The following is a 25,774-nucleotide window of genomic DNA, read 5'->3' as shown; positions in this document are numbered from 1 at the left end:
ACACGTTTTAAAAATGACATATCCCAATATATTATTAAAAATATACTTAAAAAAAAAAAAAAAAAAAAAAAACAAGGCTTGCAACTACATTCCCCCCTTTCCGTGCCCCCGACACGATTTTGTTTCCTTTTAAAAGTTAAATGCACCGCTTATCAGCTGAATTACGAACATTCTTCTCCCCTGATAATTCTTAGATAATAATAAAAATCCTCTGGTAATAACTTTTCATCCATCTTATATTTTTAAATAATTATTTTTTCTCCTATTTCGCTCGTTTAATTCTCTAATCACGCAAGGATCTCTGAAAGACGCAAGGATCAGAGTATTTCCAATTGAAACTGTCTAAAACTTCTTTCCTAATCTCTGACGATATAATTTTTTTAAACTGCATCCTTAATCAAAGGAATTTAAAGTTTTAATTTATGGACCGAAGGTGGGGGGGGGGGGGTAGTCCAACTCTTTTCTCTCGGGAGAAGAAGGTTCGTAATCAGCTGGTAAGCGATGCATATAACTTTTTTAAAAAAGGAAATAATCGTGTCTAGGGCACGGAAAGGGCCGAATGTAGTTGCAAGTCTTGTTTCTTTTTAGTAAACAGCTTGGGATATGTCATTTTTAAAACGTGCATAACATTAAGTTTCTGTGGCAGTATAGTGTATGTCAAGCAGAGAGATTTACAGAAAACAATTAACACCGTGCACTGAAAAAAATGTTACGAATGTCATTCGAATTTCCTCGACAATACATTATATAGAAAATATACATTACCCTTAACCTAAACGCCTATGGTCAGACTCTATCGTGTCTTTTATTTCAAGTTTACGGGATATATCCAATCGACACAAGAATCAAAGTAACTATTGTTGCTAATACATCGTTGATATATCTAAATGTCGAGGTGAAGGCCACAGCAAGCGTTTTCCTCTTCTCATGTAGAAGTTTTCGAATAAATTCTGCTTCATATGAATACGAAAAAAAATTCATCCTAAGGACCTATGACTCTCTGGATCTAATGCCAGTATGAAGTTTCAAATCTGACCCGGGAGCTAGACGAAGTTATAACCTCTCAAAGACTCACGGCGAATTTCCAGACAACAGCGCAAACGAGGCTGCATATGGATTCTCTAAAACATTAATGAACATATCTTTAGGTTCTGAGAAAATTGCATCATACAGAGGAGTATATATTGAGTTTATCTCGTTCATGTTTAAAAGTGTACCTGCCATTTTTTTCTGGAAAAGTGCCCAAAGACAATAAGTTATTACTTAGCAGAAACAGCCACTTGTTTACTTACAAGTCATTGGAAAAATCTATCTATTTCGAATTGGGTTATTCACTACATATTTCTCTTTTTTCCATTTACATCAAAAGGCAGATTAATCTTACTGCATAAAACTACCATGGAATTAAAATTCTTCAGTGAGCAATATTTCCTAAAGCTTCCTTAAATTGCAAAGTGACCATACGATAAACATTTTTATATGACAGAATTTATTTCCGATATGAAATTGGGTTGTAAGCATTTCCTTTAGCCCTAACAGTCAAATTTCTAATTCAGATACCACATACTACATGTAACTTCACGAAATATGTTTAACTATATCATAACATATACAACAAAGAAGACATATTGTTTTCAAATTCAAGATTCGAAAATTTATAAGCTATTTCTAGTTGTCCTAATGAAAATATTTAAAGTGCAGTTATAGTTATTTCATGTGATAGCTTTTTAACTATGTTCCAATTCGAAGAAATTGGGCAGTTTTTAGCTTTAACAAATAAATATAAAGAGAAAAAAGTCATTTAAATACAGCAATTAGCTGTTTTTCATTCAAAACCACCAACAGCAAGATCAAACACGCTCCAAATCCCGTTAACATTCCTAAGATGCTGAAGGCAAACGCAAAATTATAGGTGAAGAGCGTTCCTGCGTATATGTCGTTCGTTTTGGCAGCATAGACTGCTATTGATATCAAAATGGCGACAACTACAAATAAAAAGAAACACATTTAACAATCATTAACAATTGCAATCCATATGTATCAAATCATGATTGTACAATAGTATACGGAAGATGAGAATTTAAAAAATCAGGATTTAATTACTTTTAACCTTAATTAGATGTTAATGATTAAAGGTACATGTATATAGCTGGATTGTCAGCCATTTTTTTTTAATTTATTATAATTGTTGTTTGGTTTTTTTTTTCTTTTGTTTCAATTCTGGCTTAATTTGGCCAACATCATGTATAATCGGTTAAATAAATATGGTATGTCAAATACAAGTGTAGTATTCTTTCAATGTTTATTAAAACAATTAAAAGAGTTAATTTACAAATTAGTATAATGAGTCATGTGTTCGAATATTTGAATGCATTCCCTGTATCAATTAAAGCAGTACTATTTTCATTCGTCAAGATTTCTTTTTTCCCCCAGAGTATTCATTAACAATCTTCAAATCATAAGAGCAATGTGAACACTCCTTCTGTTCATGGCTTTTACCTCCAATGAAACCTGTGCCCAAGGTCACAAGTACAATTGGTTCCTGGTCCTTAAAGAGGTAAATTTTTAATCCTGACATTACTGCTGCAACAACAAGCGATATAAACCCGAAGATGCTCAAGCCTCGGACTGCCTTTAGCCAGCTGTCTATTTGATTAATAATTATATAAATTTAGTTCAGATGTGTTACTCATTACATACAGTGATTTAGATTTCTATGTCTTTGAATTGTATATAAGACTTGAAGTACATCAGATAATTAATTTTAAATTTTGATAATGTATCCATTTCTTTAAAAAAAATTATCAAAATTATGTACGTGTATGTATACCATCAGAAAGATAGAGGGCGCTGTCGAAACAGATGGTCCTGGATGCATCACTGCCACAACTCTTCCATAGGCCAGCAGTTGACTGTCCAATTGATGTATCAACAGAAATCCAGAATGGTGACACCAAACCAATTAATTGAAGGATAAAAGCGCAACTCATTAGCACCAATCCAATGTGCAGAGATATGGAGGCATTCATGATAGTCTTCCTACAAAATGTATGAATTTAATATAGAAAATTTACAGCTCAACTATTTCCTACAATTTCGTATCTACAATATTACATATAAGTAGTTATAAAGTCAAGAAATAAATTATATAAAAAATGATAAACATGATCTATGACACTAACACTAAATGGATTTTCAATTTCCTGACCAACTGCCCCTTCTAAGTTCAACTAAACATTTCCATGACGTTAAAACACCTTTAAAGAGAAATTATTATACAAAAAAATAAAAACAAAAATGTTAATAATAGTTTTAAAAGTTATATTATATATAATTGTAATTGAAACAAGATATTGTTTGTGAAACACTGATGCCCCCATATGGCAGCGAAGGTTAAAGTTTTTCAAATGCAAGTCAAACTCCAACGTCAAGGTCAAGAGATAAAAAATGTTTTGACTCTAAAATGGTCTCTCTCAAGAACAACTGTGAAATGTGAAAACCGTAGCACAACCATTGAAAAGCTATGCTATAAGTCAAACGTCAAGGTCAGGGTCAAAGGGTCATAATTGTTGGTACTCAAGGAAAGATCTTGTCAAAAGAAATAGACCTATGAAATTTGAAAGCCGTAGCACTAACTGTTCAAAAGTTATTGCCAAGGTTAAAGTTTTTTTATTAGACTAAACTCAAAGATAAAAAATATTTAAACCCAAAGAAATGTCTGATCACAAGGAATAAAGATGTGAAGTATGAAAGCCCCAGCACCGACTGTTCGAAAGTTATTGCCAAGGTTAATGTTTGGTAAAATTTTGCAAAACTCTGTCAAACTCCTAGGTCAAAAGGTCAAATATGTTGGTACCCAAAGAAATGTCTTTTCACAAGGAATACACATGTGAAATATTAAAGCCATAGTTTTTACAAATCAGAATTTATGGGCAAAGTTATATTTTTGAGGACAAACAGACAGACAGACGGACGGACGGAAAGGGCAAACGCTACACACCTCGAATCCACAATTGCGAGGGAATTATAACATAGACTAAATTGGAGAGAAGCATGCCCGAGATCCAGATATTTAGCTAATAATGATCCTGCTCCAACTCAAAGCCATTTTTTCTTGCTCTTGAACACACATTTCCCCTGAAAGTTTTGCAAATATATATAGTATATGTATATATAGAAATTTCTTTCGATATCTTTTTTTTTTTTAATTTTATTTCCCAGACCTATACTATAACATTTGAATTCCCTGTACGAATATTTATGGCAGCTGCCAGGGATGGGGCCCTGACTAAGCTCCATCGAAATACAATTATAGCATAAATTAGTCCTACATCATCTCGCAGGATGATGACATGATAATAATATTACTTGTAGATGAAAAATAAATATTGATAATTATAGAGTTGTACACACACACATATTCATACATATATAAATATACATTAATTTTACAACCAGAAGAGAAGAAAAGTACAAGTTTATTTATTATGAATATTAATACATTCCCATTGCTGTCGAAAGGGGAAATCACATACATTCACTCAGTCCTTGGGTTCCCCTTCAGCAGCATTACTAGAGGGACAGAAACCGTCTAGCAGCGGGAATTAATTAATTTTTCTTATAAAAATAAATTAATTTAATACATAGAGATTACATGAACAGATTTTTTTTTTAGTTTTATAGACTTATATCTATATACTATAACAAATTACAGTAATTTTATAAACTTTCCAATAATATCTACATTTAGAGCATAATTACAAAACTTAATTACTTTACACCAAAATAATGTAGATATTTTTATATGATGTACAACATTATATTCTGTTTCGTCAAGATTTTCTATTCTACAAAACATTTTGTATTTATATATTTTTAATGCAATAAAGGAAATAAAATTGTTCAGAAAGTATGTTTTCTGGTTACGTTCAAAATAAAAACCGATAACAATGTCTTTCCATTGAATGTTAACTTTAAACACAGTTGTTTTGAGCATATTTTATTGACTAAATCAAAAGGATTGGAAACAAGTTCTTACAACTTACTAGTTCCTCTCCTTAAATATATTACTACATGTCATGCAATTGAAATAGTACACAGAAATATAGATTTAAAAAGTGATACAAATGAAATATCTGTTCAATAACATAGCAAATTTAAAATCTACAGGTTTCATCAATAAATTTATGCACAGCAGCAAAAATATTTGTATTGGTTTGTAAAGGCAAATTTACATCACCCCATAATAACAAATTTGTGTCAATAGTGACCAATTCGTCAAGAAAAAATAGGCGGTTAAAAAGATTATTCCTAGCGTTTGGGTAATTTTTACAGGCAAAAAAGAAATGATAAACATCTTCATACTTTCCACATGAACATAAAGGACTATTAATAATATTTCGTTTGTGTAGATCATAGTTAAGTATACAATTATGTCTAAGTTTAGTATGGATTATATTTGTATTACGTTTGCCAAATGAAAAATAGATTGGGGGATTTTTTAGTTCTGTAGTTAAGTTTTTACGAAATGCATTGAGTGAGATGGCTTCTCTTGTTTCTATCTTTAATAAATTCCACTGTTTCACAGCATCGGGTATAAAAGACCTTTTGTATAATTCTAATCTGCATCTTGGAGCAGTGAATTGTTCTTTATTACGGGTATTATATTTTGATATTTTTTCACGCTTGTGTGGAACAATATCATTCAAGTATTCAGGTACACAACCATTATGAATTTTGTACATAGTCGTCATTTTTGCGACATAGCGCCTAAATTTCAACGTTTCCCAGCCAGTTTCAGAGTAAAGTATTTCTCTTGACACAAAAATTGGAAGTCCTGTAACAATCCTAGCTGCAGATAGTTGAACTCTTTCAAGCTTTTCGGCATCAAGGTTAGAGCAGCCATCCCAAACAATAGAAGCGTATTCGAGCGAGGGTCTGATAAATGTGACGTATAATTTTGAAAGGTGTGTCCTACCAATTTTAAACTTAAGTTTTTTTAAAAGCCCAAGTTTTTTAAAAAGCATTGTTTACAGTGCTATCAATGTATTCTGACCAGCTAAGGTTTTGTGACAACAATAGACCTAAGTGACGATGAACTGGGACACACTCCAGTCTGTCGCCTTTAAAAAATAATTTAGGTATAACAGAAAGATTTTTCTTGTTGAAAAAAATAACTTTTGTTTTGGAAGGGTTGAATTTTAGAAGCCACTGATTTGACCAAAGTTCCAGAATATGTAAATCGTGATTTAAATTATATTCAATATCAAGTATATTGTATGAAGATTTTTGAAGCGAATTATCATCAGCAAAAAGTCTACACATTGATAACATATTTACAGCAACATCATTTACATATATCAAAAATAAAAGTGGACCTAAAACAGAACCTTGGGGTACACCTGCAAAAATATCTAGTTTTGATGATAACAGATCCTTATACATTACTTTTTGTGACCTTTTATACAAATAACTAGAAAACCACTGAAGAAGATCACCTGATATACCGTAAGTTTGTAATTTAAAAAGAAGCCCCTTGTGCCATACTCTGTCAAAAGCTTTTGAAAGATCGCAGAAAACCATACAACATGATTTACCTTCATCAATATTTTGAACAATACTATGATATGTTTCTAGTAATTGATACACAGTGGAATGACCTGGTAAAAATCCTGCCTGATATCGATAAAACAAATTATTACAATGAAAATAATTGTACATATGTTTGAAAATAATTCTCTCCATAATTTTGCTAACACAAGAGAGTAACGACACAGGTCTATAATTAGAAACTAAAGAGGGATCATCTTTTTTAAACAGGGGAATAACATGAGCGATTTTCCAAAAAGCTGGAAACGTTTTTTCTGATAAAGACCTGTTAAACAACAATGTAAGTGGTTTAGCAACTGTATAAAGAGTAGATTTTAACATTTTGTGACTAATACAGTCAGGACCTATGGCTTTGTTCACGGGAAGAATTGATATAATATCTATTACTTCTTGTTCCTCAATGACAATATTACAGAGTGTGTCACTACACAAATTGTACATGTTTGGCAATGTTTCATCTGAATCGTCAATTGTCGAAATTGAAGAAAAATACGAATTTATCGCTTCAATCTTATCGATATCTGAATAAGCAAAATGTTTTATACCGTTATCATTATTTATTTCTATTGGTGGGATTTCGTTGGACAATTTCACGTTGAATGCGTCTTTCATCAACTTCCAATATAGTTTATTATTATTTTTGCTTGAATCCTCTAAGAATGTATCTATATTGTCGTAGTAATTTGTTATCGCATATTTTTTCATATTATTTCCCGAATTTCGAACCGTTCTGTATGCGGCAAAATCAGAATCTTTTTTAGTTTTGTGTGCTTTCTTACGAAGTCGGTTCCTAGTTCTCATTGTTTTCCTTAGAAGTGAGTCAAACCATGGTTTGTCGCGAGGACGTATGGTTACCGTTTGTTCAGGTATACATTCACGAACACACGAAAGATATTCAGAAGTAAAGTTTTCTGATGCTATATCTACTGTATGAGCCTCGTTTATGTTCTTATTCCAATCACAGTTTTCAATTAAAGAATTTAGTTTTTCAAAGTCAGCCCTTTTATAAGCCCACACTTTTCTTTTGTAAGATCGATTATAATTTATGTTTGAAGAAAGCGATATATATGTAGCTCTGTGGTCACTTATGGAAGAGTCCATTACTAATGTACCCGATTCACGAACTTGAATGTCAACAGAAGTGAGAATTGGGTCAAGGAGCGTGCTCGACGTGTGCGTAATTCTTGTCGGTTCGATAATATTATTAACAAGGTTGTGTGTTGAAATAATTTCATGGATGATATGTGTTTGTGGAGTATTAAGAAGATCAACATTAATATCACCGACTAAAACTATTTTATCCGATTTTTCACTCATTTTGTCAATACACCATGAAAGTTTGGTCCAAAAACCACTATCAGAGTTCGGAGGACGATATACACAGCATAAAAAGATTTTAGAGGTATGGTTATCAATTTCGATACATATACATTCAATGTTAGAGGGTTCAAAATCATGGCGTCTAATAACACGTATTTGGTTAGAGAAATAAATCATGACACCTCCCCCGAAACATTTCCTATCTTTTCTTATTATATTACAAAATCCATCCAAATATAAGTCTTCATTATTTACGGTATTGTCAAGATGGGTTTCTGTAAAACATAGAAGATCGAAGTCGTGAACGAAAGAGTTTAAATGACCTAGTTTGTGTCGAATACTTCGGATATTAAGGTGTAGAATGTCAAGGACATTTTCAATAACAGGGCCCGGATTGACCTCAATGTCACCACAAGCCAATAGAACAAATGTGAAAAATTGTAAATAAAAGTTGATGCACACAGATTTTAGTGTAATGGATGTCAAGCAATGAGTGAGTATTCTAAAAACATTTTTCATTAGTTGCAATATACATGCGCATGAAAAAAACAACCATAAACATGTTTTTGATGTACCTCTGCCAGATAAATAGAAAAGACCAATTGCAGCACGATATTGTTCGATTGAGTTACCCATTATCTACCTTGTGACATAAGTAGAATTTAAAAAAGAGGCTGCAATCGGTAGCTGCTAAAGTTATGACAAATACAAAAACCACTAAATACACATATTTGTTTGCATGACTTAGAGATTTTGGATATAATGTATAGTTCAAAGTATCAACAAAAAAATAATACAAAGTATAACACAAACACAAGATAAACAGGAAAAACAAATAGAATATGAATATGTACATAGGGATAACATGGGTAATAATATACTGTACACTGGTGTAAATTAATGAATACAAAACCAGTGTAAATAAGTTGAAAAGGTTTAAAGTTGTGGAAAGTCTTTTGAGAAAATTGTAAAGGTACACATTTACAAAAATGGTATCTTCACAAAAACAAATAGCGGAATGGATATACAATGCAACAAAAATGTATATACATAATTGAATAAACAAGAGATGCAAAAAATGCATAGGGTAAAGGGAATTGAGAAGTTGTGGATAAAGTTGATTTACTCTGGAACATACAAAAAATTAAATTTAGAAAAATATTGAAGCTATTGTTATGATTGACATTTAGTTTTATAGGTCTTACTGAAATACTTGTCAGAAAGTCATCAGAGGATTTTGTAAAAATGACTACACTGCCTCCTGAATTTCATGTCCGAATTTGACCAAGTCTGATTCGTCTCTGATATGATGGTACTTATCGCGATTGTCTTTAACAGTTATTTTTCCATTAGAAGATCTTGCATTCTTGAGGAGACTTTGTCGACACAATTGTCTGCACAGATAGAGTAGTCTGTCGCGGAATTTAGTCAGATCCTCATTAACCGAAATACGCTTAGTTTCTTCGCAATCATGAAATTTGCTGGAGTTTCTGAGCACATGGAATTTCGTATCCACAGATTTCAGGCGAGCGATGATTTGGCGTGGACCTGGTCGTTGTTTTCTGGGGTTTCCAACTCTGTGTGAGTTTATAATATCATCTTTTGACAGTTCTATTCCGGCAGCTGAGGTAGCCTCAAGGAGCTTTTGACTGGTGTTTTCGCCTTCTGATTCAGGAATTCCTGATACTCGGATGAGCGGACGTCTGCCGTACTGTTCAAGCTCATCAATCTGTCGACGCATGTCGTTGTTCTCATTTCGTAGATGGTCTATCTCCTCACGAAGTGGGGCAATTTTTTCTTCAATCATGGAGGAAATTTCCTCTCGAAATGATTCACGGATACCCTCTCTAACAGCTTCGGCAATTTTTTGAATATCCTCTGGAGATAATGTCAATGGACCATTTAAAACATAGTGGGGCTGAAAACCAGGGTTGAACTGCTGGAGGTGTGGTTCTAAATTTTCATAGCCATGAGTTGATGGGGATGTTGGCGTTGAAGCGCATATTGGAGATGGCTTTTGATGCTCCTGTGTGGTAGTGTTTTCAGATACCGACCCTTCCTTAGATTTTTTAGGGGTGCGAGCTGCCGCATCAGCAAAAGATTTTGACATATCTTGAAGAGTTCTTTTATTAGATTCACCCATTTTCAAGAATACACAATACCACTAATATAAACACACCTTTATAGAATCAAATGTAATTGTGCAATATACAGTAACATAGGTTTACAAGCCTTATAACTGAAAATTCAGGCTTAGGACGACTCCATGCCACACATCCAGGTTAGAGTGAGTAATGTTCATAACGCTAACACCAGCATATAAAATTCAAACACAAATAACTCACATATTTCAGCATTGCTCCCTGAATTTTCAAATCATAACACACCCTTCAATGTTCTTATAGTTTTCTTATAGTTTTCAAGCCTATACCACATACATTCTCAGCTGAATTCAACTTAAAACTCACATTTAGTCGGAGCTGATAAAAAACCGTACACCATTGAACAAGGGCCACAACTTTTTCTCACAGTTGAAGCTATATCCCATATATATTTAACATTTCTACATTCAAAAATAAGATGTTGCATGTCTTCTACAACAGAACAAAGAGAATACTTGTCTGTGGTATCCTTTTTCCACTTTACCATATATTTTTTACAACAAAGTAAATTGTGCAATAATTTGTAATTGAATTCCGCAATGTTTTTATCTATAGCCAGTTTAATCTTTTGCTGATAAATAGATTCCCACATTTTTTGACTAACATTGAACATTTCTCCAAGTATTCGCTGATGTTTTGGCGGAATAACTTTTTTACTTAGAAGGATATCATAGAAAAATTTACATTTCTTGCTTTCAGCCCTACAATAATATCCATGAAAATTAAAATACCTTTTGTTCTTTACGTTAATAAATTTATATTGTTGATCTTCACTTTTTTCTCTAATATATTTAAAAATTGTTTTGATCATTTTATATTCACACAATAGATTTGACTTTTTTTGAATTTCTTCTCCTATATTTTCGATGGTTTTAAATCCACCATCTGAAAAGAGATCTTTTACACATTTTATATTTTTAACCCAATTTTTATAGAATACCGTTTTTCCCTTATACAAAAACAGTCTATTATTCCAGATCGGTTCTTGTAAAATTTCGTTAATACTCATTTTCTTTATATCGGGAAGTTTTTTACATTGATTAAAATAAATAAAGATTTCTCTATAGAACAAAGGCAGTCTTTTAAAGGAGTCGAAGTCGTTCAAACCAGTACTGTTGGTTTTTAATATATATTCAAAATTTACATTTTACACCCCTAATAAATTGTCAAGGTGGGAAAGCATAGAGTTGTGATAGCATTATTCACGAGTCTTGGTATCCAAGCAGCTTTTAATGCTTGGAACTTGGTAAGTATATCTACTACTCCAATCCCCCCTTCTTCTATTTTACCAATTAATGTATTTCGCTTAATTCTGTCTCTGGAATCCCAAAGGAAGTTGAAAATGAATTTACTTATTTTTTTTAGTTCGTTTTCTCGCGGAATAGGTAAGATAGACGCAACATAGATAAATTTACTTATACCTAAACTGTTTATGATTTCAGTCTTACCAAAAATAGTAAGTTTTCTTTTTTTCCATGATTCAAAGAGTTTTTGCATATTTTCGCATTTATCAATCCAATTTTTTCTATAGCATTCCTCTTTATTTATACCTATGTATATGCCCAAGCATTTAAGTGATGAAGTATTAACTTTTATACCTTCTGTTTTAAGACATTCTTTCATTGATTCCATATTTTTAAGAAACAATGTAAGATCATCAGCATGATGGACATGTTTATATTCTCTACTGCTATCAGAAAGTTTAATCCCAGAAATTTGGTCGTTATTTTTGATTTTAAGAGCTAGAATATCAGCGACAAATAGAAATAATATCGCCGAGATCGGACACCCCTGACGAATTCCCCTAGACATATTGAATGTTTTGGATACCCACCCATTGTTTTTTAATCGAAAAACTGGATTTTTGTAAAGAATTTTCATCCATTTTAAAAAAATTGTTTTTAGGTTGTATTTCTCTAAAGTTTTGAATAAAAAGTTCCATTCTATCGAGTCAAAAGCCTTTTCAAAGTCTAAAAATAGCAATATTCCATCATTATTAGTTTCTTCACAGTATTCTAAAATATCTAAAATAATTCTGGCATTTTCACCAATATATCTCCCTTTAATATATGCTGATTGATTTTCATTGATTATATTTCCAATAACTTTTTGTAGTCTTTTTGCAAATATAAATGCAATTATTTTGTAATCAGTATTAGTCAAGCTGATCGGACGATAATTTTTTAAATTTTTTTCATCGCCTTTCTTGTATAAAAGGGAGATAACTGCAACTCTCTGTGAAAAACTCATTCGTTCATTTTCGAAAATACTTTTCAATGCTTCGTAAAATAAATGTTTTATATCTTTCCAAAAACATTGGTAAAATTCATTTGTAAGGCCATCTAGACCAGGAGATTTGTTAGCTTTTAGATTAAACACTGCATCAGTGCATTCTTCCAGAGAGGGAAATTGTTCACAGAAATAAGCATCGCTTTCGCTCACTGTATTTTCTAACTCAATTGAAGATAAATAGTTATCAATGCCATCATCTGGTATATTATTTGAAGAGTATAGATTTTCATAAAAGTCGCACATAGCGCCTAAAATGTCATCAGTGGTCTCTATTTTATTGTCATTTACCTTTAGTTCTTTTATTACATTTTGTTTTTGTCTACTTTTTTCTAGATTAAGAAAAAATTTTGAACATTTTTCACCTTCTAATATCCATTTTGATCGTGGTCTTACAAAGGCACCTTTACACTTTTTATCATAAAGCTCGTCTAATTGTGCTTCTATGTTGCGTTTTCTGTTCATATCGATATTTTGAAATTCAGATTCTTCTATTTTATTTATTTCCTTCTCTAATAAGTTAATTTTGTTCTTTATATTTTGACTTGATTTTTTTGAGAATCTAATAGAAAACTCTCTTGCTTTAATTTTGAATGATTCCCACGTATCTAACGGGTTTACCTGTTCTTTCTGTATTTCACTTATTATAGTTTTAATTCCTTTTTTGTATTCTATATCAGTTAAATGAGAATTATTCAATTTCCAGTACCCGCTCCCTCGTTTCTTCTCATCTAATTTAAATGATATTTTTAAAACCCTATGATCAGACATTCTTTTTCCGAGATTTGTTCCAGGAATTTTACGTATAGTAATGTTGTTTAATTCGAAAGCGAAGTTTTTGTTTATAAATATATAATCTATTCTACTACTAGGAATATTTTCTGAATTGCACCATGTATATCCATTTAAGGATGGATATTTCGTTCTCCAAGCATCCATCAAATCAAAAGTATTTAATATTTTTTTAAGTTTTGGAAGACTTTGATCGTGATGATTATCAATTTTACAATTGAAATCTCCACATAAGATAATATTATCATCATCTGTTGTGCATTTTTTTTTTTGCAAAAAACAATGCAATGTTTGAAAAAATAAACCCCTTTCTTTAACAGAATTTGGTGCATAAATATTTATAAACGAAAATAATATTTCATTTATTTTTACTTTTAAAAATAATCTTCTACCGTCATGCGAGACATGTTTCTCAACTATTTCTGCATTCAATTCTTTCTTAAATAAAATACTGACGCCTCGGCTAAATGATGAGTCACTATAACAATGAAATGATTTTCCAAACCATCTTGAGTCATATTTAATCTTATTCTTCTCAACATAATGGGTTTCTTGTAAAAAAATAACATCCATTTTTGTATCATTTAGCCATGTATATAGTTTAACCCTTTTTTCGTCCGAGTTAAGTCCTCGGACATTTACCGACAATATTTCAAATTTATTCATTTATCATTCATATAAAAAAAAAAACGAATATAAACATATTTTGTGTTAAAGAAAATTATGATAAAGATCTAACAATGTTTATAGATTTCATTTTTTTTAAATACATATTTGATAAGTCCTTAAAAAAGAACTACTATTCAAACAGTTTTAAGACGTAAACGTTCATGATTTGTTATTTGATTTATTATTTCTGCGGTTTCTTACCGACTGGGGCTTCTGAGCTGTGTTTCCCCGTTTGGATCTCATGATGTCCGTCAGAATTTGACCCATAGTGTTTTTCCCAGGCCATGCGCTCATATCGGTGTACAATGTACCTTTCTTATCTAGTCCAGACCCCCAATAGTCATCAAAGGCAGCTTCAACAAGTAGAGTGGATGACTCAACAGAGGAAAGCTTTTCCTTGAATTCAATCACTTGATCGAATTTGGCTTCGATGACCTGACGCATAACGTCGTCTCTCTCCTGCAACCAATGATCCGGAACGGTCACCTGTGATCCAATACGTTTGGCGTCGAGCGCAGTAGCGGCGTTTCTGACAGCTGATGCCTTAATGATGTCACCTGCTCGCATCGCTTTGCTGTATTGAAAAGCATGTTCTGCGGAAGCATGTGGAATACCAAAAACCGTGATATCACACGGGTAGAAGTTTGACATGACATCATCTTTTCCACTGAAAGCAATAATTTCTTTTGAAGTTGAATCGTGTTTGGTACAAGCTGTATCTCCCGTGGAATGACCAGGGTTTTTGCAGACTTTACAACAAGCTTCATATTCGCAGTTATACCTTAAGTGGTCTTCTCCCCAACAGTTGGTACACACCAAGTTCCTTTTTTTGTGGGCTGACCATAATGAAATATAGAGCATTTGAGACCTGCACATTCACTATTCTTAGGTAGAAACTTGCCATTTTCCAATGGTTTCATGTAAACAAACCGATTTCCATTTAAAATTTCTGTCATTTTTAATGTGTTGGGATTTCGAATTTTTTCATATTTGATGTCAGATGTTAGTGTGGCACCTAGTTTTTCAAGCATGCTTTTGATACACGTGTCATCAACAGAGAGGGGGATCCCACGCACTGTCACGCGTACTACCACTTCGTTTGGATTCTCCGTCCCCGCGGAAAACGGATTTGTATCAAAAACAGAAACTGTTTTATTTCGCAGTTCGAAACCCTCAGATATAAGGAGATTCCGACTTTCGCGCGATTCAACATAAATTCTCCATAGGTCTCTATCTCTTTGGATACATTTAATATCGGAAACAACACTGCCCACCGCACACGCTAAATTATAGTCTGTAATAGGATTACTCTTATCCGTCTGAATATCTCTATGTCTCAAGTAGACAGGTTTTAACATTTTTGTTTGCTCCAAAGCCATTGTCCTATGAAAATTTTGAGTGAGCTTCACTCACCTCTAGGTGTAGCACACGGTTGTATAAACACAGTTATGATAACACAAAAATAAACTTTTTTTTGTCTAATAGAGCTTTCTAATGAAAAGAAAAGCACTCCATAAATCCACTGTAAACAATATATACACAGAAGAAAGTTAAATCCAAAGAAAAATTGTCAAAAAGACGGAGCGATTATCGGACACGTCTGTCGACTACCCCGTCACGTGACTCCTCTCCTTCTTTCGATATCTTACGGATTTTTCTTAACTCAGTTATTAATCATTTGTTTGTTGAATTAATCATGAAATATAGTGGTTTTGGAAGTCTCTATTTATACATGTATTAAGTTTTGTGTTTTAAGATTTGCCGACTTTAAATAGTGTTCCACTTGCGGAACTCTCTATTATGACGATAAAAATTTCCCGAAACTTTGTAAGCAAAATGTCTGTAATTTTAATGTTCACTTTTAATTTTCGAATTTTTTAAGCCATGTATTCAACACTATGCAAAACTGATTCCCTTTATATGTTGGATGTTTATTTATTGTTTTGAAACCATTCCTTCTCACGAGTATGGATACAGGTATCTATGAAACTTATTTACATTTATGAATGTTTTTATTGTTCATCAGATTTATATGTCTATCTTACATTTGGCGTTAGATTGTCTCAAATTTTACTTTCCATTTGCTACTATAAGAAATATTATTCAATTTTTAACAGGAATTATTTCTCTTTGCCAATTTAACATTATAAAAAAGTGATTAGCTTTCCTGCCAAATTAATTTGCTCAATTTCATAGAAAACAAAAAAAAAATACAATAGTTGAGAGTCGATGCATTGAGAGATTCCCAGAAAAACGTTAACTAAGTTTCCAAATAGTTTAAAATGAATAACATTCATTCTTTTCGGGATTGAGATCCAATCAATCTCAAATAGGTTTTCATATACTTAGAAAGCTTGGGCGACTTTCACCCCTATCTTCTTTCTCTGTTTAAATCAAAAGATTTTTAACAAAAAGAGACATGTTAAACTTGTGTGTGAGAATTTGAACAAACTTGTTTTCAGCAATCATAATCCACTGAAATTAAACAAGTTTTCATAATAATTTAGTACCAAAATAAAAAAAAATTACAATATCCCATAGCTTCATACGTAAAACGATCAAAATTTAGGGAGATGCCAAATTAAGTGTTTGGAACTTGTGCCTAATCCCATTGTATATATTGATTGCAATAAAATATATTCAAACCAATCCGAACTGTTTGGCTAGACTGGTTCCGATTTCAAAAATGTAATTCTATTATTTAAGAAGGGTTTATACAGTAACCTATCTTTCATGTTATGTCAGGCTTTTGTAATATTTACTGGTGTACTTAATATTCATACACCTTCAATCCATGTAGTTACAAAGCAGACGAATACCTGAACTTGGTTATTAATAAAGGTCTTTCATCTTCAACGGAAGATCTTGTTGTTTTCGCTAGGTTTCTTTTTCCCTAGTTTTATTATTCCAGCAAATTTTGTAGATGCGATTTCTCTAAAACAGCTTGCTTGATTTTCGCGAAACTGTCAGGTCTACTAGGAAATGAAACGATCTTAATAGGATTTTTTTTCTTTTTTGATGACGTCACTTTCGGTCGTGCGTAACGTTTTAAAATTTAAATTTTGTCCAGGGGTTTTCTCAGAAATGGTTTAAAATAAATTCATGAAGCTTTGAGGGATGATGGATATTGGCCTGTACATGTGCAAATAGTGTTTCATTTTTCCGCCGTCACTTCCGTTGTCCACCGAAAGTACTTTGAAAATATGCATTTTTAAATTTTTTTAATTCTTAAATATTCATAAGAGTTAAAAGGGGTGTTACAAGTCATACCATTTTCACCGGAAGTTGGTCCTACCGAACCGGAAGTTAACCAAAAATGAGTATTTTTCATCGAAACTTTCAGGGATGATTCCTACTCAATGTAAAATTTTTTTAGTCGCTTTGAGGACTTCCGGAAGTTGTTTGAGATTGATAGATTTCATCTCTTATGTGTTTCTGTTTCTCGTATTTTGAAGAATCTAGCTGCTCATTCTTTTCATCTATAGTCATTTTTTCACAAATCAAATTATTCCAGTCAAGATCTTACCTTATCACATCATCAACTGGACGGAAGACTCGTTGCTCGCAACGATATCTCATCTAGTTATTTAAATATTTTAAACTAATAGTCTCCATTTTTTCTGTTCTTCTCATAATTTTTTAACAATTTTGGTTCGATATTCATTTAAATGGGGGTAGCTGCAGATCTGTAGCTAGCTGGTCTGAAAAAAAAATTGGATGGACGACCAGAGATCTACAGTGCCACCAATTGAAAAAAGTGTATATTTTTTACGCACAAAAAGTGTGTTATATGTGTATTCTTGTAAAAAGTAAAAATTTGTCATTGGATACTGCTTTCATATTTCACACTTCTGACCTCTTGTGATATTACATAAACAAACACTTGTGTGTGCATTCATAAATATGGAAGATCGAGGGGAATTCCAAATAATTTTTAAATTATAATTAAAATGTCATTGAAAAAAAAGCTTCCTCTAAAGACGCACTTTTATTTCTTTAATTGCACATTTTCAAAAACTTAGCACATTTTTAATTAGCCAATGGGGAAGTATTTGTTGCTTTATAAAAGGTTGCTTCTCAAAATACATACAAAGAAGAAAGTGCTTTGATAGAATATTTACAAAACTGCCAGTGCATAGCAAACAAACTGGTTTTACGCGTATGTTTATTGTAAAAGGAAAAAAACCGCATACCTAAATATATAAAGTTAGCATTTATTTCTATGCAACATAATGATAGCAAAATACAATTTTGTGTAATATTTTATTCATATTTGTCATAATTCAAGGCAAAATATTGAATTGAACGACATTTTAGCACCGCAGTTATTGACTGCAGGGAGTAGGGGTATGAATTAAAATTCAATATCGCGTACGTTGTCATCCTACATTTACGACAGCTGGTATCATGTTGAGCACGTCATTGATGATCTGGTTTATTCTTCGAATAGGGTGAATTGGGTTTTCATTCCTCCATAAGAGCTTGTCTCAGCTCATTGGTGGTGTTGAAATCGGATTTGAAAGTCAAATTCGTCGATTCGTTTCGTCCAATAATTCCTTTACTGGAGACACTTCGGGATTAATTGGTGATCACTATGAGTTCATACGTTGTTGGCTTCAAGGAATTCCCTCTGTCTTTGAAAATCTTTGAAACAAACGTGTGTTATCTTCATGAGAATATGCAGTTCTAAAGGATAGCCTGCGTGCTTTGAGGCTTGCCTCTACAAGACTTTTGCGAACGGTTTTTCTCTCTAATTCTGCCATTTTGGTGTCTAGGAATGATACTAGCAGTTTCACCTGCAGTTCGAAATCAATTTTGTCGGTTGATTAAACGGATCTCTGTGACAGGAAGTTTGTTGTTCTAACGAAATCCATCCGTAAGCGGTCTTTTACGCTTCCTGTACACATTTTACATTGTTCAGCAATGTCATTCTGATGGTGTCTTTGCATTTGAAAGGCATAACCTTACCTCTTAGAAGGTATTGCATCTTTTGGGATCAAAATCTGTTCAAATTCTCTCCTGACATTTCCCCAAAAACCATTTGAGATTACAAAAATGTTTCAACCTATCCAAAATTCTAGCTATTTATCTTTCAACCTGAAGATTAAAGGTAAAGTAGTCATTCTGACGTCGAACGCGACAGACCCATTGTTATTATAAATTTAAAGTACTAGTAGGTATGAGCAGGATATGATCACATGACTAAGAGTCTTTAAAAAATATATAATAGATCGGATGGTTTTGTAATGGAGGGTAGAGACATATCGATATTTTTAAAAAAATACCATTTAATGTGGAATCATCATTGTTCTTGGGTGACCATGCAATGTTCATGGATTTCGTAGGCCACCCTTACCCACGAACTTACATTCCCAAGAACGAACTTTATCGAGGTATTTTTGTGTATACCCACGAAATTACGTCCCCACGAATTAGCAAAATTATGTTTGCCCATACACTTTGTATCCCACAAATTAAAATGATTCCACAGTATCTCTTTTTCGAAAAATGTGAGAAAATTATTATTTATTTTCAAAAATATACATATTATGTAAACTTGTTTATTAGCAGCATTTCTTAATTTTCACAAATTAATATTGATCAATTAATTGTAAAAATGAAGTTTACAAAGATTTCTAACTTATAAGATGTACAAAAAATTTCATTCATAAATAAAGAAATATATATACAAGAATGAGTACCATTATAATTTGTGTAAAAGATACTTTTTTAAGCATGGATTATCAGCACGATAACCATTGTTTCTCTTCTTGATTGTATTTTTTTTCAAATTGCTTATTTAGTAGTTCAAAATATTAACTGCTTCTGTAGATTTTATTCAGTCTTGAAAAGTAAGGTATAAGTCAATAAACTAAGTTTTATAAACATGTTAAGGCTGAATAAATTGCGGAAAACAGGAATAATTCGTATTACTTACTGTATTTGATGTACACCCAATTTTTCTACGGCAGTTATGATACGATCTAAATCACTTGTCTAAAATATATCATATCCTGTTATCTGTACTTAAGATGTACATGTAACATGTTTATTTCACCAATCCTTAAGTTTGTCAAATGTACGCAATTTATTTATACAGAGAAAATGACACAAAACTCAGTATAGAATTTATACTTATTTATTTTGGCGAGTATTGGCCGAGGCACAAGAAAATACAAACATTGTGGGATGCCATTTCAACTGGGCAGTCCCACCAAATTCAAACTTCATGTGTGTTTCAAAGTCTAACCATCCCGGGTTCACCGCGGAGTGTCAGCATACAAACAAACTGTTCAAAATCAACATACAAACTGTTCAAAATCCAAGTTATATCTCAAATTTCAAATATCAAGCATATCAACTTCATATATCAAATCTTGTACATAATGTATCAAATATCTCAAACTTCATAGATCAAAAATCTCAAACTTCAAATATCAAACTTTTTCATATTTCAAACTTGTACTATATATTACAGCTCTAAAGTATATATCACTGTCACCAAGAGTAAGCTTATTAGTTTAGTTTACACTAGCATTAGCATATCAACAAGGTGACAGTTCAGTATAAGTTTCACACAAATATTCAGTTATCAGTTGACTTGGTGTGCGCAGACGCCACATGGCTGCAAGCTGGCACAGATTGCAGTCACCCCACACATTGGGGGAAGCAAAACAAGTCAACTGTTCCACGACCAATACTGCCCAAGACCCCCCCTACCCGCTGGGTACTTACACACATCTTGATGTATGGATTTGTTAATCCTTCAGCAGACTTGGAATAAATTTTGAATTTCCCTCTATTAAAGGTGCTTAGACACAGATTTGAAGTTAATATTTTCTCAAAATTTCTGTGTAATATCACGACTTATATATTGCAATAGCATTTCACACGAAAATATAAATAAAAACCTTTTTCATCTGGAAATTATTGAAACTACGAATTCCTGGACGCGTTTGATTAACACATTCTTGCACTTTCACAAATTTTATCTTTATCCTTAATATTTAAGAAAAGAAGCGATTTTGTTGTGTATTAATGAAAAACATTACATCTATAATCCAGAACATTCAGAGTAGAAATTTGCGAAAGCAAACCCCCTCACTAATAGCGTCAGCCCGTGCTCAGTGTTGTGTACAGAGTTTAACAAATTGAATACACCCGTGAAACGTAAACTGTCTTAGTAAACAGGGCACGAGCTCTGTTATTGTTAATGTTTACGATTCACCGGGTGTGTTCAATTGTTAAACTCTGCACACACCACTGAGCACGGACTGAAAATACTGTGAGTGGGTTTTGCTTTCGAACATTTCTACTGTGAATTTTCTGGATTATAGTTTTAATACTTTTCATTAATACACAACAAAATCGCCACTTTTCTTAAGTATTAAGAATAAAATTAAAATTTGTGAAAGTGCAAGGATGTGTCAATCAAACGCGTCCAGAAATTTGAAGTTTCAATAACTTCAAGATAAAATAAGATTTTTATTATATTTTAGTATGAAATGCTATAGCAACATATAAGTCATGAAATTATACAGAAAATTTGAGAAAATATTAACTTCAAATCTGTGTCCAAGCACCTTTAAGAGAAGTGCTATAACACATTAAGTAATCAAAACTTGCCAATGAAATAGGTGGAGCAGAGCAAACGTGTGCACAGATCTCTAAGACATAGAGGTGGGATCAGGTGCCATGGAGGAGTGAGCATCCTCTGCCGACCGGTCACACCCGCCGTTTGCTTCTTGTCATAACCGGGAAATAACGGAAAATTCCGTCGATAATTCAGTGTGTAAATAACGGTCTAACAACTACCATGCCGGCCAGGAAGTATGAAAAACATCAGTCAGCATTTGACTTAGTGATAGATTTGTAGATTTGTAGAACAGTATGTAGATTTTATTTGCTGAAAAGGTCATTGTATCGACCATAGAACTTACAAAATGATGACTTTAAACGAGACTTGATATTGTGATATGATATCATATATATAATGTGATATATCTCACCTATTCCCTCAATGCCTAATAAAGGTTTGGTCTTGTAGAAAAAAACTTCCCTACTAACCTGCTTCACAAATGTATATGCCACCTTGCAATGCATTTACATAAAGTATACCAGTGCTTGTTAATTTTGTTTTGAATTGTCCATTAGCCTAGGCAAGTTTTATATACATGGTTGTAATACAAGGTTGAATCTTACTATACTCCTATTGATACCCAAATATGTAGTTTCTTAGGAGATTCCCCACCCAAATGTGGATTACACAATTATAAGAATATATCACACTATTTAGTGATGGTTACCAATGGTTGTAGAACTGTCAATTATAATAATATTGATATTTTGAAAACATATACTGGTCTTAATGATATTCCTAGAAAAAGATACATTACCTGATACATGTAACAAGTTTATTCAAATTTATACTTACCAACAACCAGTTTAGCTGCAATGAAGATATCTGGCACTTTGACGGTGCCAATTTGAACCTGTGCTTAGGCTGCAATTTTATTACAGATGCTTGCAATACTAGCATACCAACTAATCTTATTTATGTGCTAATTCCTTTACCTCTGATAAAGAGTCTTTCAATAAACATTATTAATGCCTGTGACACATGTATGTGCATCTGAACTCTATACAGCACTGCATGACCATATTGTTCCAGTGTAGTACAAAATGCATAGCAAAGTATAAAATTCTTTCAAGAATAGATGTTTGATTATTAATGACACCCATTGGAGATAAATTTTCATATGCAATGAGCCTGAATATAACTTGTACTGCTATCAATATGGACTTGATCCAAAAAGGAAATTATATTTTTCTGGTGTTCTGATTAAAAACAAAACCAAACTCATTAAAAATGTAAACCAAATGCACATCCTGAAGTCTTAGAATCAGCATTATCTACATGTACAAAATTACAAAATATAAGCACCATGCTATGAGTTTCAAGATCCAAATACCTTAAAATGTAAGCCCAATGCCAGAAGTCAAACAATCAGCATTATCTGTATAAAATTACAAAATATAAGCATCCTTCTAGGACTCTTCAGAGAAATAATTGCTACATTATTAAAAATTCAAAGTACATGTACTTGACAAAGTCTTTCTTTGGGTCACTTCTGATGTCTAAAGACAACTAAATATATATTTTAAATAAGACGATATATTCATTTTGCAACATACAATCTGATGAATGTTCTATAAGTTTTAATTGCTTTACAGAAGTAATTGTAATTTTAACTTTGGTATTTGGAACACTGATATCTTAAATAAAATGGTTACTTCAGATTGACACCTACTCCTCAAGCATTCTACCCTTGACATCTCAAATATCCGACATCTCAATTGCAAGTTATATCTTGTCCCATAAGTTCAAGACAATGAGGTTTGACTGTATTTACTTTTTTGATTTAATAATTGGTCATTAAGATATACATGTATTCATTAATAAGTGATCACAAAATATTCTTGTACAAGATGTTGCAATTTCCAACCTTTCATAAATTGCACTCTACAGGATCATAACAAAGATATCCTAATTCCAGTAATAGAAAATGGATGTTTATATAAAAATATTTTGCATTTTCCTTTTCATTCAAACTTAATCAAATAAATTATGTGGTTAAACAATGATGAATCCCCCCTTTTAGTATTTTAAGATTATTTCATTTCCAATTTTAATAGCTAGCAAATAGAATCCTCAACGAGAGCACCTAAAGATACGAAACTTGAGAAAGGCCCTTTCTAGAGGTTTACTGCTCCCAGACCCCACACAATTAAGATCCCCTTGTTTCAAGTCATATATATTGAGTTGGAAGCTAAACTCCAGTGTAAATCTGTAATAACTTATGATGTGCAACTGATCTTATGACTTACCTATATATCAGAGTCTCCTTTTCACAACATTAGTCTAAAATTTCATGAATACAAGGCACTGAACTCCAGGAAAGCTCTAGAGCATTTAAATAAATATAACAATACTCTTGTCTGGGCAAGATAGGTGGTTTCATTCTCCCTTTTATTTAAATTCATCACGTACTAGAGATATGACAAGAAGGTTTGCTTATAGATTTTTTTTTTTAATAATCTAGTGCTCTAACTTTAATTACAAATTCTTTCATGAAACAAGAATTTTAGGGCTTACTTTGGTTCTGATGCTTTCGTAAATTAATTGTTTCTCCAAACAAATCATTGTTTAGTCTGAACCCTGTTGCAAGTAGTGCCTAATAGTTGGATTTGAAAGATTCATCAAGTTCTAGTTTTACAATTACACAGAACATTGTATCTGTTATATTACATATTACCTGAATTTATACAAAAACTAAATTTAATCCTCTCACAAATTTTATAGAAACCTAATATAAATTTAAAATAGGTCCAGAACATTCTACTAATATAACCGGACATATGGCAAAGTTGAGGCTGCTGTACAATTTGCGACTAACAATAGCATCTATGCAATCTATTGAATTATTTTGACCTTAGTTTTGAACAATTCCAGGCAAATGCAAGTCTTTTGTCCTTATTTTGAGAGAATTCTATGATAAAATTATAGTATGATTTGAATGTATTTTTGAAAGATTATTTTATAATGACATATTTTTGTAGGATTTACTGGTAGTTATATTTAAATATATTTTGTTTTCAGCTAGACTTTTTGATACTTTTGTTTGAAACTTAACTTAATACTTTTTCTACGCTCTAAGCTTGAAAGGTAACACTTTAAGCAAGAATTTTTTAAAAGCAATATCTATACACTGTATAAGCAGACTATTGCTTATATTTTGGTCTCATTCTACAATGGCAAAGATTAATCAAGTCTACACATTCAACTTATTTATGTATTTCAAAGGCGGTGGATGTACCTGATATATTGGATTGTGATGATACATATATTCAATGTCTGGTTTTCCAACTTGTTCACAGATTATTTGCTATTCTTTTCTTTGACTTATATTTGGGCCCATCCTCACAGTGTCCACAAAAAAGGTCCGACCGAGTTTCCATATTGTTGTTCCGCTTTCTGGGTTTGCATTTTCCGATTTCGACGCAGTATGAAACAAAAAGACAATAATTAATGGTGATAACCAATATTTGATCATTTAATAACAATACAAAGGTAAATTATTTATTTTTTGGCATAACCGCGTGTGCGTCGTCTGCTTCGTAAAAATTTTGAATCCAACATCATCCGCCTTATTTAATAAACATCAACAGTAATAAAAGCTTTAAAATGGTTGAAAAACAATATATAAATGGAAAATTATACGATTTTTTAAAATTACAAAGCAGAAATTAGATGTATTTTTTGTGAGCATTTAATTGTTATGCGTCTTTACCTTTGAAAGGTTCAGCAGAAAGGAATGTGAAGAACAAACCCGACCCTTTATATAGACAACACTTGCTGTGTCATCCAAGCCCGACTCTTAAAAGACAACGTACAAGGGACCTATATACTAGTATAAAGGTCCCTGCAAATATACTTTTCTCGTAAAATAAAGGCATCTATTTTGTATACACAAATAGATGTTATTATTAGTAAATAGTATTTTGTATGAAAAATTAAAACTCGGTCAAATCTTAATTTGGGTGTGTCCAGTCGACAGGGAATGCTTACTCCTCTTAGGGACAGAATCCTACCTCTGGAATTTCCTGGGGTGCGTCTTTATGCCCTGTTCACAGATTTGTATCGTATGTAGGTTTTTTGAGATTATCACTGTTCGTTATCTTAACCTTTTTCATTCAGAAAAAAGTCCACGTTTATACAATTTGTTGTATGTTTACCAAATGGAATGAAAACAGACAAACTACCTTAGATAAATCATGATTAATAGAAGTAATTTTTATTTTTAATCATAATTAAAATTAGCATGATGGCTAATTTACTGAAATACTTTGTTTTAATTATTCATACAAAAAGA

General features: G+C 32.3%; 1 protein-coding gene across 3 annotated transcripts; it reads right to left on the bottom strand.

The window, feature by feature from the left end:
- Window positions 1–1,478: 1,478 nt before the first annotated feature.
- On the bottom strand, window positions 1,479–24,897 carry LOC133174997 (uncharacterized). Of its 3 annotated transcripts, none has more exons than XM_061310123.1 (5): window positions 24,719–24,897; window positions 3,183–3,257; window positions 2,831–3,039; window positions 2,500–2,646; window positions 1,479–1,985 (listed from the first exon to the last, which is right to left on the bottom strand). In XM_061310123.1, the coding sequence occupies exons 3-5, from the start codon at window positions 3,027–3,029 to the stop codon at window positions 1,798–1,800; spliced, it is 534 nt and encodes a 177-aa protein (XP_061166107.1). In that variant the 5' UTR covers window positions 3,030–3,039; window positions 3,183–3,257; window positions 24,719–24,897; the 3' UTR covers window positions 1,479–1,797. The 3 variants fall into 3 exon arrangements, with proteins under 3 accessions (XP_061166107.1, XP_061166188.1, XP_061166250.1); XM_061310204.1 differs by lacking the exon at window positions 24,719–24,897 and adding an exon at window positions 19,780–19,813; XM_061310266.1 differs by lacking the exons at window positions 3,183–3,257; window positions 24,719–24,897 and adding an exon at window positions 19,780–19,848.
- Between the last annotated feature and the right edge of the window lie 877 nt (window positions 24,898–25,774).

The sequence above is a fragment of the Saccostrea echinata genome, unplaced genomic scaffold (genome assembly GCF_033153115.1).
Source record: "Saccostrea echinata isolate AGI-Se365-2 ecotype Australia unplaced genomic scaffold, CSIRO_AGI_Sech_v1 ptg000001l, whole genome shotgun sequence".
Classification (NCBI taxonomy): domain Eukaryota; kingdom Metazoa; phylum Mollusca; class Bivalvia; order Ostreida; family Ostreidae; genus Saccostrea; species Saccostrea echinata.
This window is presented reverse-complemented; position numbering and strand designations above follow the sequence as displayed.